Source organism: Rhamphochromis sp. 'chilingali', assembly GCF_963969265.1.
Source record: "Rhamphochromis sp. 'chilingali' genome assembly, chromosome: 16".
Taxonomy (NCBI): domain Eukaryota; kingdom Metazoa; phylum Chordata; class Actinopteri; order Cichliformes; family Cichlidae; genus Rhamphochromis; species Rhamphochromis sp. 'chilingali'.
Window position 1 is genome coordinate 25,839,722 of NC_137943.1, and position 17,887 is coordinate 25,857,608.

General features: G+C 38.9%; 1 protein-coding gene across 1 annotated transcript; it reads right to left on the reverse strand.

Moving 5' to 3' along the window:
• Positions 1 to 809: 809 nt before the first annotated feature.
• On the reverse strand, positions 810 to 16,193 carry vapal (VAMP (vesicle-associated membrane protein)-associated protein A, like). The gene is made up of 6 exons (XM_080861963.1): positions 15,997 to 16,193; positions 8,988 to 9,140; positions 7,155 to 7,258; positions 6,091 to 6,171; positions 2,378 to 2,557; positions 810 to 1,050 (listed from the first exon to the last, which is right to left on the reverse strand). The coding sequence occupies exons 1-6, from the start codon at positions 16,052 to 16,054 to the stop codon at positions 889 to 891; spliced, it is 738 nt and encodes a 245-aa protein (XP_080718089.1). The 5' UTR covers positions 16,055 to 16,193; the 3' UTR covers positions 810 to 888.
• Positions 16,194 to 17,887: the final 1,694 nt, after the last annotated feature.

A 17,887-nucleotide genomic window follows, 5' to 3' on the forward strand; every position in this document is an offset into this window, starting at 1 on the left:
TATTTTTCAATGTTGAATACCTTTGACAGGACTTTAAGAATGGAAACGTTATTTCAGTCAATAACTGCCTCAGAAGGATATACGATTTGTATAGTAGTAGCAATAATAATAATAATAATAATAATAATAATAATAATAATAATAATAACAACAATAATAATAATAAGTCTGTATTTGTATTGTGAGATCAAGACAAATGTACAAGAAGGAGGCACCTATATCCCCAGCTGGGCCTGAACATTCCAACACAAGTAGAAGAAATTACAAACCGAACAGATTTTACTTCAGAGGCAATCCAGCAACAGGTAGCAACGTCTTTATGATGGAAGTTCTTTCCTTTTTTGTTTAAAAGGATTTAAAACGACATTTACAAGACACCTAACATTCCATTCAATTCCTATTAAAAACAGAAGTAGAGGGAGGGGGGGGGGGGGGGGGGGGGGAAGAGATATTATTCTTTTGAGCGCTTCTTGCCCATGGTTAACTCTAGGTGCATCTTCCATGTTGACTGATAGTATACAACTTTCATTGTCCCACCACACTGGATATCTGGATTATACAGGCAAAGAAAAAAAAAAAAGAAAAAAAAAAAAGAAAACAAAAAAAAAAAGAAGAAGAGGGGGGGGGGGGGGGCGCAATCGCTTTTTGTCGCCTTTCCTCACTCAACTCTGTGCATACTAACTGTGTGAGATTGTAAAAAGGCGGCGCCTTCAAATGATACTGTACAGATGTGTTCACTGTAGGCCACACTACCAATGATATGGCAAAAGTCAACAGAAAGACTTCTCGGTTTTTCCAGGCCTTTTTCCTTTTCTTTTTTTTTTTTCCTTTTTTTTTTTTAAATTCCAGAGCCGAGGCGTGGGATACGGCTGGCATGCTTCTCCCAGTCTACAAGATGAACTTCCCTATGAAAAATCCGATGAAGATGGCTGCTATGACAACGAGGAGGGATGGTAGGGAGGCGGCGCTGGCTTCCCGACCGAGCAGGCTGGTCGAGTTTGGTGTCATGTGGTCTGAGCGGGGCATCTTTCTCATTCTCAAACCTTCGTCCTGTGTAAAGAACAGAAAACAAATAAAGAAGAGGAGTGAATAAGGTAATAAGATTAGTAAAACACAAGCACGTTTACAGAAATTCTCAAACTTTGAGCCCAGACTTGCAGTTTTCTGTCCCAGTGACTACTGCACTTAAACTCATGGTTCACTCCCCATTGTTGAGAGACGGACTACGAAATAAGCAACCACAATATTCCAACATAGCAGTCGAGTTGGAGAATTTCATAGTGATACTAAGGAAGGAACAATGCTGTATATGTAAACAGAGAGAAAAAAGGTGTCCAGCGTCCTGCTGGGCTGCTGTAAAACCATCTCCAAAGTCAAAAAAGTTAAATTTGCAACTTGGATGCGCATTTTGAGCTTGTTCAGCCTTTTAACATATGTACTCTAAGACACACTTTCCAAGGCCATTCCCCTCATCTCACACAGTGAGAGAGCAGATGCTGAAAATCTGTTCTTATATATTTGCAGAGAGGTCACTAATGACAACTGAAACTGGCAGAAAACTGAGAAATTTCTCTTTACTTTGTGACCTCACTGTGGAGAAGACAATGTGTAATTTTCCCACTTTTAAGTACAAGAGCATCAAACTAGATGCACATCCTGTCATACTCCAACATACATGCCAACAAGTCATCTAATAGTTCAAATGAGTGTCCAATACCCTGAAAACGGTCCCTCCCTTTTCCAGTTTGCCTCAGAAAATTCCTGTTGTGTCACTTATCTAGCTTATACCACAAACAGAGCAATAACATGCAAATCCATACATTTTAATCTTTTATTTCAACTGATTTTTGCATATCATCTTGCATTCTTCAAACAGAAGAGGTGCGTTCATCCTGCTGTTTTCCAGCAGAGGGACGTGTCTTTCCCTTGCTAATGCTGAGACTGACTGCTAGGCCCTCAGTGTAGCTGTCCCTTCTCACTGCCTGGTTGTTGTGAAGCGTGCATTAGAATAAAAATCTGCATTCATACAACTACACAAAATTCATGTTTCCACTCTGACTGCTCTAACAAACCTCTCTCATCCTCAGTTCAACGCTCTGGAAGAGCCAGAGGTGAGAAGTACCCAGCAAAACACACCCACACAACATGCTGTGTTGCATTCAAACATGTTGCTGTCACAAGCCTCTACGGAGTTTGAAACAAACACACTCAAAACCACCAGAGAGTAGTATGATGTTGGTGTGTACTCACAGGCTCGTACAATTATATTTGACAGTAAATCCCTATTCACACTTTGTTTCAGTTTTATTCTGTGTGGAATGCATTAGCATTAAAAATCCAAGTGTTTGACTACAATTAGTTACCAATCATATCCAACCTTTAATTGCCGGTTCTCCTCACTCAGCTTGTTCATCTCAGCTTGCAGTCTCTTGCACTTCTCCACCACTTTCTTCATCTCCGCGTCGTCCGCTCCGGCAGCGATAGGCACCGCGGCTGCCGACGACTCCGCCTTCACGGAGTTCATCACGGGGGCGGCTCGGGTCGCCTCCACGTCATTCTGCCCAACAAAGAGAGGATGAGGTAAGGCCCAGTATGCCCTGGGCTAAGTATGGAGGTTAGCCTCTAGACGGACGCATGAGCCAAAAGAAAGGCGGCCTTGTTCGAGGGCCCCGAGGCTCATGGTGCCAGATGAAAGAGACAAGCAAAAAGAAAAAAAACATGTCTTTCCAAAAGTCATGGTGGATGTGGCTTTGTGTAGTGGCACAGACAGCATGACAACATGAGGGGTGGAGGGGAAAAAAAGAGTGCTGCATAGTAGCAGATGAACGTTGACAATCAGTACGAGGGCAGGATCTGGGTTTTTCCTGGCTCAAAAGCAGACCTTTAGGGAGTGACTACGCTCTTGAGGATGATTGGCCAGCACATAGTTAAGGCATTGAGTACTTAATAGAAGTTTATCCTGATCATTCTGGGCCATTTGTTAAACAAAAACATATTTCAAGCTTGAGTAAATAAAACTACATTAAAATTAAAATCTTCCTGGAGGGTAACAAATAAAACCCTCTGGACATCATATCGCTCCCACAAGTCAGGCATTTATAACGAGGCCTACTAAGGCTCAGATAAGCAATGAAAACAAGGATGACTGATCGTACACAAACTGAATTTATTTTTTTAAGTCTTAAAAATGACCTAATGTGAGCCTGCAGAGGAGTTACTTATATATTGGGGGACCACACACACACAAAACCTAACTAACCTAGGTAACTCTGTAACAAAAACAAAAAGTCTGAACTTCTCTTTAAATTATTAGGACATACAGTGGAGGCACTAAGCTACACTAACATCTTTTTCATTAAAGCTTTCACCTTTTCTCACCGTACAAAAAAAGTTAGAGCTGCCTTTGTTATTCAGTGTTTCACATCAGCAGCGAAGACAAAGTTAGCTGTTGAAATGCAAAACGCACTGACGAGCCACGATTCCTGTGGGCCACAAGAATTTGATGCATGCTAAAAAAAAAATATACATCTAGTAATTAAACATTTACATATAACATTTCTCCTATGCTCAGGAACGTCAGTATTGCTTACACATGTCCCTTTGGTCTTTATTTAAGTAGAGAGGTGTGACAGTAAAACACGTTGCTGTGTCTTTCTCTTTGTGCGACCTGCTACACCCTGATACATGGTGCACACAACTGCCGTCACTGCCAACACCTGGAGCTACCAGAAGGTACATTTACATAACAGTCGGTGGTTTCACTGATCTGGGCAACAAAATGAATTTTTCAAAGTTTGGAAAACTGGCAATAGAGCACAACACAATTAATGTATTAATTAATGTATTTTAGGAGAGACTTCAGGTTCTGATTACTTTTATGTGTTAAGCAGCACAGATTTCCCAAGTTTTCAATAAATAGTTTAGGGATATTTTCATTGACACAAGGCTGGCATGACCCACGCTAACATGTTCCTGTAAGCAGAAGATGACCTTCGGTACTCTGTGAATAGGTTCCATATTTTAAACACTCACACAGTACAATCCAGGAGGCACGTGGCCTGATCGGTCCTCAATTCATTCATAAAGAACTCCCTTCAGCTACAAAAAGAACTTGTGGAACAGAGAGTACAAGTCCTACAGATGCCAGATGCTTGTTCAGTATCATGTAGTAGTGCCTGAGAGTACACGACGAGAGAAAAATAAGACATTCAGGGCATTTAAAACTGCGAATATCATCCGAGTAAATATCACGATATAAACATAACTGCGTGCACAGAGATTTCAGCTATGGCTACTTTTACAAATAACTTCTCAGAGACAAAAAGTTAAAAGCTTTTTGTTTTTTGCTGAATAGTACAGGGAGAGATCTCACTTTTGAGCAGGGGTCTTGTAACAGGTATCCCATCATGAAGCATTACTGTCTGTGCTTTTTTAATTAAAAAAAAAAAAAAAAAAAATACACGCACACGCACACACACACACGAAAATTTCATCTCCATCCAGACAACAATGAGACCAAATCTAAGTTTAATGCGTAACATTTACACTTATGAAACCTGAATTTGATTAAAACAAGTGGAAAAACTGATTATTTATAGCACAATTTAGGATTTATAGTCTTTATAGCCCATTTTCCTCGATCCAAACCACATCAGACCAGGTCTAGATAAAAACAACCGCTGCAGTACATGAGACTGATCAAATTAAGGCCAGGTCTTTGATCTAAAAAAGGTTATGATTCAAAGTGACACATACTGATGTCCTGACATAAATAAGAGGAAAGTATCATCTAGTTTCTACTTCAGTGGTCCCCATAATAAGAGTGAATCCTACTCAGATTTGCATATCTTGGATTAGGAACTTAACCCTGATATTGTATATCACGGGGTATGTCCTATTAAGATGAGGGAAATGTGCTCCTACTTACACACAGTTCACAGTCAGCTGCTGGAAATAGAAAAATTATCCTAAGCAACACTGGTCCTACAAAATATAACTTATTTAATCAGTCAACACTGATTAGCTGTGAAAAAGTAAAGCCTGCTATCAGTCAGATAATCAGAATCCGTTCACTCGCAGTTTTTTGGTTTTCTGGCTACGTTGCAGTATTGATCTGACCTAGGGCTGTTCGATAGATATCGGATGACGATATAAAAACGTCTATCGTTTCATTTTACGCTATCGTTTGTTTCATGGTGTCACAAATAAACTGTTTACGGCAATATTTTCTCATCGTTTTGATGGTCACTGTAGTGGCTATATTAATTTCTTAAAGTTCTCGTATAATTAATATAACCACACTACTGACGAACAAGCGCCTGTTTTTATGCATTGTCGTTAGCAACAATAAGGGTAAAACCATCGCGTGTCTGCGTGTTTATTTTCTACGTAAACCTTTCACAATAAAGCTCAAGATCCTGTTAAGACTTTTCAAAATAAACTGAACCACGTGAAAGAGTATGCAGAGTATTTACGGATGAGAAGCAAGAAAAGAGCCGTCAGGTGCTAAAAAAATAAACCTTAGACTCAAACATTAGAACAGGCTTTTCCCCGCAGCACACCGTGTAATAAATACTTACAAAGAAAACGGCGGCCGTTACAACTTATGTCTAAAAATGCCTCGTTTCATACATCGTTAAAAACACTCGACTCCAGGTACATGACGCGCAGCTGGAAACACTTCACGCAAGTCGAGCTGCCTGAGATTCACAGAAAATTTTAAATTTTTGTGATTTATATCGTTATCGGGACGATAGATGTCTTATATCGGGATATGAGATTTTGGTCATATCGCACAGCCCTAATCTGACCCATTTAAGCTTCATCCTCTTTACCAACCTGACATAGTTTCAGAAGCATATAGAACCACTGCTCCATGGGCAGTGTCTCAGCCTGTAAATCATCACACTGCTATTCTAACTGCACCTAGTTGCTGAACATTGTTTTAGCTGCAAGATGCTGCAGAGATCTTACACTCTGCTCTCGACACAGGAATGTCATGCTAAAACTATGCCAGACAATTTTTATTTTTCTAGAGTTTTTAGTAGCGCATATCCAGTTCAAGGAGGGACTCTGATCATTGCACCTTACCACTTTATCATTTTCAGATGGCAGCTCAAAGACACATCTCAGCTTGGAGTCCATGAGATCATCTGGCTTTGCATCTTTCCACTAGTGAGGATTTAAAAGCAAATGAAAGCATGTTATTCATCAACTTGAACTTCTAGCAGATTAGATTCTGTTCACACATGCACATATTAAAACTGTGCCAACTACTTCACATTGTATGTACAAGCAATTTAGCCTTAAAATCTATATAACACAGGCGCAGCTTCATTTCCTTTTATTTCTGTTTATTTGAACTATTTTCAACATATTTCAAAATGGCACCACCCAGACTCTGAATTTATAAAGAAATAAAGTAGAAAAGTATAGTACAGACGATAAAATAGAAAAGAAACAAAAGATTAAGTCACAACATGAGACTCCATTTTATACATCAGCACCAGTCAGACCTCGGTTTGTCTATACTATACTTCCTAAATTTTAAACCTCATTCAAAACAAGTCCGTTCATGAATACAATGACAAGGTATGTACAGGTTTTACTGGCTGACCGAGTCTCTGCTGTCCCCTGGTGGATAACTGGAAAATGCTTCAGAGTAAGGAAATTAACTCGGCAGATGATGATAACCCTTCAACTTAAAGTTTAACAGTAAAAGACTTTCTACTATCAAATATCATACATGAAATGTTTTCATTGAGTCAATCAAGTTAATATTTTAAAGCACAAGTCATGTGCATGTGATACTGGAATGCATAGGGCTCCTTTTACCAATAAAGACCGAACAGTAATGTTTGTTTTTACATATAAAAGGAAATGTGGAAGAAAGACAAAACATTTAAATGGGGATTTTTTTTAAGCTGATCAACTGTTTTATGTGAAAGAATTCAATAAGTATTAAAAACTATTCAGTTCAACAGATTTTAACTAGTAAGGTTTACCGTTTTGTTTGTGCAAATACTATAGTCATGCTTCCACTTTGACACATTTAAATGACTTCGGAGCTACGTAACCAAAGGTACACCTCTGTGTTATTCGCTGCAACATTAGAAGCAAAATAATGGGTTCAAAAGTAAATCCCAGTCACTTACCAATGATTCCATGTCGGTGACGTTTGGCGGGGCGAAAATAGTCTGCACCATGAATTTGTGTTTACTTTTCTCATTGGGGTCATAGTCAAAGGGCTGTAGCATGACTGTAAAACAGAAATGATCAATGAGAACTGTTTGAATAAAAGCACATCTATACACAGAAAACAGATCGCATAAACAGTCAGCATACTAAACACCAGAAATGACCTGTGAAAACGTCCGAGGCATTGTTTTTACCGCATGTTTTTTTAATTTATCAGTGATTTTTTCCTCTTTACTCAACTTTTATTAAAAATAGATTCCTTTTTTTTTTTTTTTTTTTTTTTTTTTTAAACAAAAAGGTAAATTTACAGTTTTTCAAGGTACTTTGGAGGATGATTGTTCCAAAGCATCTTTAGACCTTCTCAGTGTTCCTTTGTACTTCATGCTGTTAAGACCAGGGGGGCACACCATCTTCTGAAGGAGTCCTTATTGTACTTTAATGTGATTGTGTGAGACCAAACGGGTACCTCCCCAATGACACTGAAGGACCAATAAGAATCTAACTTTCGTAGCTCCTAAAAACCTGATTGCCTGAATTAAATTAATACACACTTCAGCGAGTCAGACATTCACAAGAGATCCATTTTGGCATCCTCCCTCCCTTCTTAAATAGGTTCATTAAAGGATCTATTGAGTTTCAAGAGGATGTCATTCATTTTCCAACTTAATTCAATACAAGCTCGCAATGTCATTGTTCACTAAAAGCATCAAAGAAATAAAGCCCTCTGAAACTTTAATGTGTGGATATTTCTGCACACAAACATTGAAATAATGCCATTTGTCATACACTAAACTGGCAATGTTTGCAAAGAACAAACAGAAGCAGTGCATTTAACCATTATGGAATTTAAAAGCACAATAAACATTACCAGGACTATGGTGCAAAAGTGCTTTGAGACGTTTCTACAGACATTCACATGTAGTAATGCTGAGCACGCTGGAGCTCAAATAACTTTAAGTTGCTAAACCTGCTGGAGGAAAAGGGTCACCGTTTTAAAAACAAGCAACCCATTTTCCCCTTTCACTGCAGTGAGTTGAAACAGTGCTTGTAGACAATGCAGGCAACTGTCTTTAAAATGACTAATGAATCTTAATAACCAGCCAAATTGAAACTAATCTGGCCCAATAAACCCCATTTTGCCTGCAGCCAAATTTACATACCAAAAAAGATGAAATTATAACCACTAATCAGAGTAATGTATTACTTCAATTAAGATGCTGATATGGGTTGCTTTCAGATGTGTTCTGTTAATATTCCTCATTATAAGAAGTTTTGCTTTATCTCAACTCCAATATTTCTGTTAGGCCCCAGTGGCCACCCTGAATGGACAATTGTGGAGCCTAAACACAACAAACTGATGGTACCCAAGCTACCTTAATGTCATCAGCAAACATAAGATAAACCAGCATTCAAAAGATATAGTAATGTATAGCATCTTAGATAGGTTAACTTGCTTAAAGGAAAACTGCTGAGATAAGGTCTCTGGCACAACTTGATCTACTTCAAAAGGTAGACAGAGAAGACGATAAAGCCTGAAGAAATTAAAGCTAAAGGAACTCTTGTTGTACACAGAACAACTTCATTGCTTGTGGCCTTAAGGGTCATGAGAAAAACATCATACAGAAATCATTGTAAAAACAGCATAGGTCACTTGGACTTTTTTCCCCCCCCTAACTGAAATCTCCAACTTGTTGACCTATGACTGAACATTTCCTTTATTCGCTCACACTCAGTCCGAATCTACATGTTCAAATGGGCGGCAAAAAGACAGTTAACAAATAAAAACTTACCAGAGATGTTGACGCTTGATCCAGGATCGATAACGCCGCTGTTTGGCCGTACGCAGTACCTACGTGGCGCTGTCGTTTTCACTTTGAAACACACTCTTCTGTCAGAAGGGTTCCTCAGTTTGAGGTTGGTGGTGACTACATCTGTAAAAGGGCCTGGAAAACAACACACAAAAAAAAAAAAAAAAAAAAAAAAAAGCAGCGTTAGCTTTGTATTTCAGAGCACAGTCTCCAACACTGGTGTATGGTTCAAATCCAAAATTCTGAAAACTTCACAGATGACTGTAGGGCTGCTCGATTATGGCAAAAATGATAATCACGATTATTTTCACTGAAATTGAGATCACGATTATTTGACGATATTTATTTAACCCTTTAAGACCTACCATAGAACCAAGTCCACCAGAGCTTATATTATTTTTTTTTTTTTTTTTTTTACATGCTGTAGTGCCATTTGTGGGAGCATTTCAAGTTGCTATACATCAATACAACTGTTATAGCCCATATTTTAATAATATGTATGCATTAAGTCCATAGTAATTACATAAATTGCAAAAAAGTGCAATAAACTACAAAAAAAAATTGAAAATCGCTTTTGTTTTGTTTACATATATTTCTACTTGGAGAAATTTAAGAGGCTTATCCCTCAAAACTTTAAATACAATAAAGTTGCAAAAAATAGTTTCCCACCACAGGAAATTTATTTTGAGTGTCTTCATAGTTTTATTTTGGAAATACAGCAATTTTTATATACTGCAGGAAAAACAAAAAACAATCCTATGATGCAAATTTGCAAAGAAAACAGCATGTGCATCATTTCACTGTGGGAAGTGTTACGAACAGCTGATAGGAACGGCAAAGCGTGTTTCTGGAATATTATGTTTTTGTTCCTGCAAGCGCTTTTTATGCAATTTTTGCAAAGCTATATGTGGAACGAAACCGTGACCGAGGACAAGCTGATGGCATAAGATGTAAGTACAACTCCTCCGGTTTCATATGCAAAACAAATTATTGCGCTAGCTTACACGGTTCAGGTTCTACAGGGATTTAAAAATAGTTACGCAAAACGGAGCGTGCTGCTCTGACCGGCTTTAAAGGGTTAACAATGACTTTTAAAAAATAATATAAAATAGTGTGCAACACCACTGAAGTTTTTTGGGTTTTTTTTTTTAAACTCTTTTCAACCAACGGCAGTCACTCTCCTCTCCAAATAACTTCTGCTTAGCTTTCCGAGCTTCCCTCGGGTCCTCTTAATCAGCGGTCTCCAACCTTTTTTGCACCACGGACCGGTTTATGCCCAACAATATTTTCACGGACCGGCCTTTAAGGTGTCGCGGATAAATGAGGGAGGGGCTAATAATCGGCTCAGTCATTTTTAATGATCGTTGAAAGCCCAGATCGTAATCGTGATTAAAATTCGATTAATTGAGCAGCCCTAGATGACTGAAACTCCTAGAATTAAGCTTTTATTCCCCCCAGTAAGTCTGCTAGATTAAAAAAATGCCACAATACTGAAGAAGATGGCTACATGTTTACACAGCAGTTCAGAAATTCAATATTTCGGGTTACACCTCCTCCCTGGAAGACAGAGAGGCATGCTGCGTTTTGGCGCCAAGCTTCAAAAAGACATTTAAAAAGGATTAGCTGAAAAATACTGACATGTAACTCAATTACAACAACATGATTAAGAAGCCTTATTGAATAGCAGGTTTCTTGGCTTGAGGCTACACTGTAGGGTAGTTTTTGCCACAAGTACAACAACTAGAAATCCATCAGCTGTGAAATTCTGTACAGATTTTGATGCAAGTTTTTTTGTTTGTTTTTTTAAATCCCTCTTTTTGCTAGAGAATTGCACATCTTCATATCATTTTTATTACTTGAATAAACAGGTTTTTAGGCTTCCTGCTCCTTTTCACACCTAATCGATAAACTGATGGCAGTCAACAAGGATGAGTCATCTGTACATCCCTCGTTATAACATAGGCTTTATGAAGACATGAGCTTAATTTAGACTTCCGCGAGAAATCTATGTCCTATGTCCAACTAACGTTGCGGGCTGTGTCGACCCAACATGTAGTTACATTTCTCAGGAGGTGCACGTCAGGTTACATACAAGGTTACGGCAAAGAAACTTTGAGAGAAAGACACCAAGTTTCACTATTTGGGGATGTTAAAATAAGAATCTTTACTTATTTTTTGTTCTTTTTAATAACTGTATAGCCTATCCAATACAGATGGTGGGGTGGAACGACCTATGAAAGCACAGTTTCGCTTGGGATATCAAAGATTACCTCTTTTTCCTGTATGTCGCTCAAGTGATCACCTGAATCAATTACCCTTCATGTCTCCAAAACAGCTAATTTCATATAGACATCCCATGATGATGCTGACTGGTTACGTATCAGGAGATCAAAAGTTGCACAACAGCCCACCATCTTGTGACACCACTGGCTTTAAATTAGGTCCTTAACCACGGTCAGCACTATCGAGCACGGATTGAACATATCATGTTGGAAAAAACAAAAAAAACAACAAAAAAAAAAAAAAAAAAAAAAAAAAAAAAAAACCAACAACACACTTCTTGCCAAGTCAGAGGTACCCCAAACTCGATCAGCGCAATTAGGCTGGGAGTTTGGACAATGTCTCATGATGTTTGGTTAGCTGGGAGCACAGCATGGATGTTATAAATCATGTTTATAGAGTTTACCTGCCAGATAATTTGCAAGCTCATATGATTATTCTGATGTAACATATGTCAAAATATCCAAATTTGTGAATTTAGACACAGCTACAACTTAATATTTTTATGGGCTCTGTTAACAGGTGTACATCTTCATGCATGCAAAAAGTATAAAAGATGCGCTTTACTACAGTGATGTCACCCACCGTTTATGGAGCTTCAAGTTCAGGATTTTCAGCAGATGATTTTGGCGTTTTGAGCCTGGCCATAATGATGGAGGGTGGATCTAATGCCGCACGGTCATTGGCTAACAACTTGTGCTTTACAAGTTGCAAACTTGCATCCAGACAAGGACCAAACTGCTTGTTGTGTATTACTTTGAAGCTGACGGTGGTCTCGGGTCCAGGTTACGGTTTCCTAGGTAACAACCTAACCTAACATATTAAATGAGTCATATATTACCAATAAATAAAACCTGTTACCCAATAGCTGCCAGGCTTCAAAATTTGAAATACACCTTTTTCATCATTTAAATTACTAGTACAAAAATTTTACATAGGTATCCAAACTAGTTCCCCCATATCTGCATTTTTTTTTTAACACTTCTAAAAATATCAGAACAAACCAAGAAACAGAAATATTCTTTCTACTTCCACAAGTTCTAAAGGTTGGCTTTATTTCTGGAGTTCAAAGTCAGCATTTAGCCTTGATTCATGCTCTGAAAGATAAGAAGGAATGCGTGACCAGAGCAGAATGGCTCCACCCAGCTAATACCAGAATGTACACTTGTGTGCCTACTGGGGCTTTTTTTTGCTTTTCAAAAAAAAAAAAAAAAAAAAAAAAATCACAGGTGAGTCACAAAATGCCTTCATACAAACTTGAAAAACCTCATTGTTAATGGCGTGTACTTCGAGGATCTTTGTTCTTGCTACACAGATGAGTTATAAAGAATGACTTGCTTCCTGACAGAACAATACCAGGTTGTTCTAAACAGAGCCTACCTGTAGTAGTATGAGAACCAGAAACAATGTCTATTATAGCTTCAGCACTATGCTATACTAGCTTTTGCACTATGATGCTGGAAAGACTAGGTAAAAACCATGACTTTTTTTTTAATTTTATAGACCTAAACAGAAAACTAGCACAGATGAGTAACTGCTTCTATAAGCTCGAAATTAACTGAGCCCAAAATATTTCTACCTTCCGTGCGTTTTACACAATGATCACTACTACACCAAAGCCTAAAACTGGAAAACAGTTGTGTGCATCAGATATCCCACCCACATACTGCAGCTTGCATCCACTGCCCAACACTAAGATGCCACCTTTTCTCAAGCAGCATTAGCAGCACCTCTCTCATCTTGTTGCACGTATGCTGAGTTAGGGTCCCCCCAGGCCAGTCCTGCTCTAAAAATACCAACCAAGGAAAGGAGGGCTGCCCCCTCTAGCTTGCTGGAGGAGTCCCAGCAGAGGCTCTAAAACAGTCCAGCTTTCCAATACATGCAGACCGATTTAGCTCTGTCTCTGTGAAGGTAAAGAAGCTGTGGTCATCGTCCTTCTCCTCAGATTGCTTCTTCACATGAAAAACCGAAGCCACTTAAATGTGGGCCATACAAAAATGTAAAAACAAAACAAAAACACAAAAACAAGGGTGGGGGGGACAGCTCCCAAATTTAAGTGATGCATTCTTTAGGGATTTAGTACTTGGGATTAGAGGTCCCCCCCCAATGTAAGATTTAATATGATGCTGGTTCAATAACAGGTTAAGTGGCCAAAGGGCTTAACAGGTATAAAGACTTGAGTCTCTAAACACGACCGGTTAAAAGTATGACAAAACTCTGGTTTGTATGAAAGCAAATGGGCCACTATACTGGAATTATCATACATGTTCTAAGTTAGGGTTTAATTTACCACAGCATAAAATACACTTTTGTTTATTAGATAGTCATAAATAACAGGAAGGTTCACAGACTTTTGTTAAGTAAGACAGAGTCATAAACATGTGTAGTCCCTACAAAAGGACTATTTTGATACAACCAAAACCCTGATATACAACATACAATATGCTTCCAGGTTCTACTGCTAGGACATAAACATATTTTCATTATAATTTACATTTTATATCAAATTGTTAGAATGTGGTTTATGACCCAGAAATTGGGATTTTCTTACATGTGCAGTGGATTAAACAGTTTGGCCTCTGTGCTAAAGAACAAAACGAGTCAATGAGGATCAGTAAACAATGATCAGTATGAACAGCATCATACTGATGCAATTTAGCTTTGCGTCCAATCCAGAATATAAAAAGCCAAAAGTTTAATCTGATGAGGGAAAATGTAAACCGTGTGACTGATCAGTAACAGGAATAAGTCAAATTAGAGTAGAATTTCTTAATCGGGTAAAAAGTAGAGGTCCATAATCAGATTATGACGAACCATGTGTCTACCATCAGGCTAAATACCCATGAAATTTTAACGTTCAGCTGGAGAAAGTTTCATATATTTATTCTGGTTTACCTCGTTGCTCCCAAAAAACAACCTGTCCGAGACAAATAAGACTATTGGTGGCTTTCCAACCATATGATTGAAGAATTTTATCATAATAGCACCATTAACCTGTTGTTTGATGCTGTTATTATGACATAACAAATGTGAGTTTAATCAAATGGTTACTACCTTTTCCAGATGTCTTTCAACTTAAGCCAGAGCAAGTTTTTACTGATTTACATCCATACCCCTGTCCAATTACAATGTCAGCCTGTTGGAAAAGGCTCCATTCACCATCGCACTTTCTGTTGCACCTTGCATGATAAAAACATTCCTGGATTTTAATCAATGTACACAAATTTTATAAGTTTCAGAGTTTTAACATGGGGGGGGGGGGGGGGGGTGCGCCTTTATTTCACCTGTGTCATCGTCAAATACAGGCAAAATAATAATGTCCAGGGTGAAACTAAAAATTATTAGTTTCACCCTGGACACCTCATCACCAAAACATTCTAATTATTACACCCCACCCACAGACACAGCGGGTCTGGAATGTGAGCTTGTGTCCTTCCTAATGATCCTGTCAGACTACAACCAGTATCAATTCACACCTTGTCCAAACACCAGTGTCCTCTTATAACCTCGTCCAGGACAGTGGTACATTCAACAGAAAGAGAAATAACTGTCTAGTTCGCAAAAATGCTTCCAGCAGGCACAGAGCTTGGTAACTGGGACAAATACGAGAAGTGCTGTGCGGAATTTTGGGTCAAAATGAATAATGATGAGGATAAATAGTCCAACTGTGGAGATTGTTGTGTCACCCATGGCCTGGGAGGGCTAGCTTCATTGAAATCAGCGCCGTTTACTGCCACTTCATCCACTTGCCCACAAGAGCAACAGTTGGACTCACAAATGACCAAAAGTTATGTTCTATCTAGGACTTTTAAAAAATGTGATATGGGTCTCTTCAGGTCTGTCAGACGCAAAACAACACGGTTATACAACTACACAGCTACACATCAACTTTGGCATTAGCTGGCTAGCCAAGCTATCATTAGCCAACGGTTAACTGACACATCACTGGACGTTATCACTACCAGGAAAAGCAATCAGTGCTGAATGCGCGAAGCACCCTGCTTTCCCATGAATGTGCCGTCCTGTTTTGCCCAGGATGCGAACACACGCTTAAAATTAGCCAATATCTAGCTAATAGGTTTAGGTCAACTGAACTAACGTTAGCCCGGTGTTGCTATTAAAAAAAATAAACTATCCATGTTGTTACAGTTCACGTTAGCTAACCAAGTTTGTCATTCCAACTGTCAGTCACTTTAACTGGCTTCACAAGTTCCTGCCACAGGTGCATCAAGATGAACGCTGGATTTTTCATTCTGAAATTAATTTCTTTCCAGGGAATAGCCTAAGCCACAAGAAACAACAGTTTACTCCTGCTAACACAACTAGCAACAGCATAGTAGCTGATATTAAAAGTGAAGACATACACAAACATGCTTCTTAACGTGTAGACTTTAACTTTCCTTTTTTTAAGCAGTCACTGACAGCCACATCCTTCCAGCTCTTTGCCTGGTACTGTCAGTAAGCTGGTACTGAATAGCAGGCCACCTGGGTGCACGCCTGCCCGGCTATCCACGTCACTATAGCGCCAGGCTGCAGCGGCCCGTCCGGCTCCCTGGCTAACTTAAAATGGCGGTGAATGCTAGCTAGCTTGCTAGCAACGAAATTCGCTTGAGGGAGTGTGAAATCATTGCTTCACCACCACCACTACCACTACTACTCGCTGGACATTTGACACGACAACAAGTAAATAAATAATATTTCATTCACATACCTTTAAATTTGAGGTCAGACGGAGGGTCGAGGATAAGGATCTGATCCAACTTTGACATGTTGGCTGAAGGGATGCACTTGATTTCGGTATCGTGGAGTTTACTAACAAGTGGAAATCCTGGATCCCTTCTGCCACTACTGAGTCAAACGCTGACTGAGCTCAGCGAGCATGTGGGTACAAATACTTGAACGCGCGAGTGCACAGCCCTCTGTTGCGCGCACTCGTGGTCTGGCAACTGATGCGATTATGGTACAGTAAACGAGTTATAATGTGTGGACACTGAAATAGACGTACGGGGAAGGAAAAACATGTTATAAAATAGTCTTATAAAATCCAGAACCAAGTTAAATTGTGCTTTATTGATTTAATCGAGAATTTTAATCAGGGACGTATGATAATCGCATGTCTGCGGTGTATACATGCACATTAACGCAGTAAATTCACTCTGCAGTAGTCTAGTTAAACCTGTTAGAAGTATTAGTGAACGTACATGTAACGTAAATGTAAGTGTTGTTTGTGGTTTAAAGGGCATGTTGAGGTTGGTGTGTAGCACGGGTCACATGTTGCCCTGGTAACAGTACCGGAGTGGTCACCCTTTAAAGATGTTTGTTTACGACGTAATCAATGTGTGCAATCAAACTAAACCACAGATTACTTAATCAGTATACTGATAACAGTATACTGAGTATACAGATACTAAGGGACTATAGGCCCTTAGTATCTGTATACTCAGTATACTGATAACAGTATACTGAGTATACAGATACTAAGGGACTATAGGCCCTTAGTATTATCTTATTTTCACAGAAGTGATTTTTTTCCATCAATGCAAAATTTCATTAGACTATTTTAGATTTGGAGATCTTATAAAACCATGATTTTAACCACTACTTTTAACAACAGTTGTATCCCTCTGGGAAAAATTTGGAGACCAGTTGTAGGACTTTTGAGAGATGAATGTCGTCTGGTTCGTGTCTGATATATGACTCTAGCTGCTCAAAAATTCCAGGTCTTCTTCTTTGTTTTTACTTTTCATTTCATCATGCTTATAATGCTTTTCATTGGTGAAAAGTCTGATATACAGGCAGGCCAGGTCAGCACCTGGACTTTTCTCCTACTAAGGCAGTAATCAGATTAGCATAGTCTGAAATATGCAAAGCTTTCCCTGAAAGAGGACGTCATCTGGATGGGAGCTTTATGTTGCTCTAAAAAGTGTATATACCTTTCAGCAGTGATGATTGCTTTTCCACCTGGAAAAAGGTGTGCGAGCTCCCAGTTACACAAGCATTAATTCCCAGACACAGACAGTGATTTCTGGAAGTGTTCCTGAGCCCACGTAGTGATTTCCATGACAGAATCATGACTGTTTTTAAGGCAGTGCTGCTTGAACGCAGACTGGTGACCTACTGCCAACTAACCTAACTAGTTTGAAAATCTTCCTGCAGCTGTTTCTTTTTTAGTTAATACTGAAGTCAGTGCAGAAAAACACCAACTGGTTGAGGAGAACTCTTTCTAAAAAAGAAAAACTTTTTTTATTCGAGAGATGAAACTTAACACATTTTGGGCCATCATGTGAGCGTAGATGAAAAGGGGAATGCTAAAAAGGGGAATTTAAGATGCTATTTGCGAGGAATCCAGCGATTTTGTGCAGTGTGTGTACTCATTGTGAACTATTAATATCTGAGGCTTGCTCTCTTAGAGACCATTGACAACTGCGATCCATCGCTTTTATGGGAATTTAGGACTTCTTAAATTTAATAACCAAATTGCATCAATGGGGAACTATAAATTCTACATTTGGATTTCTGATTATTATTTCTGGCTGATTTTCATTAGATCGACCTGAGTAGGGCAGCGACAGATGTGTGCGGTCCAGAAGTAGAAGAAGAAG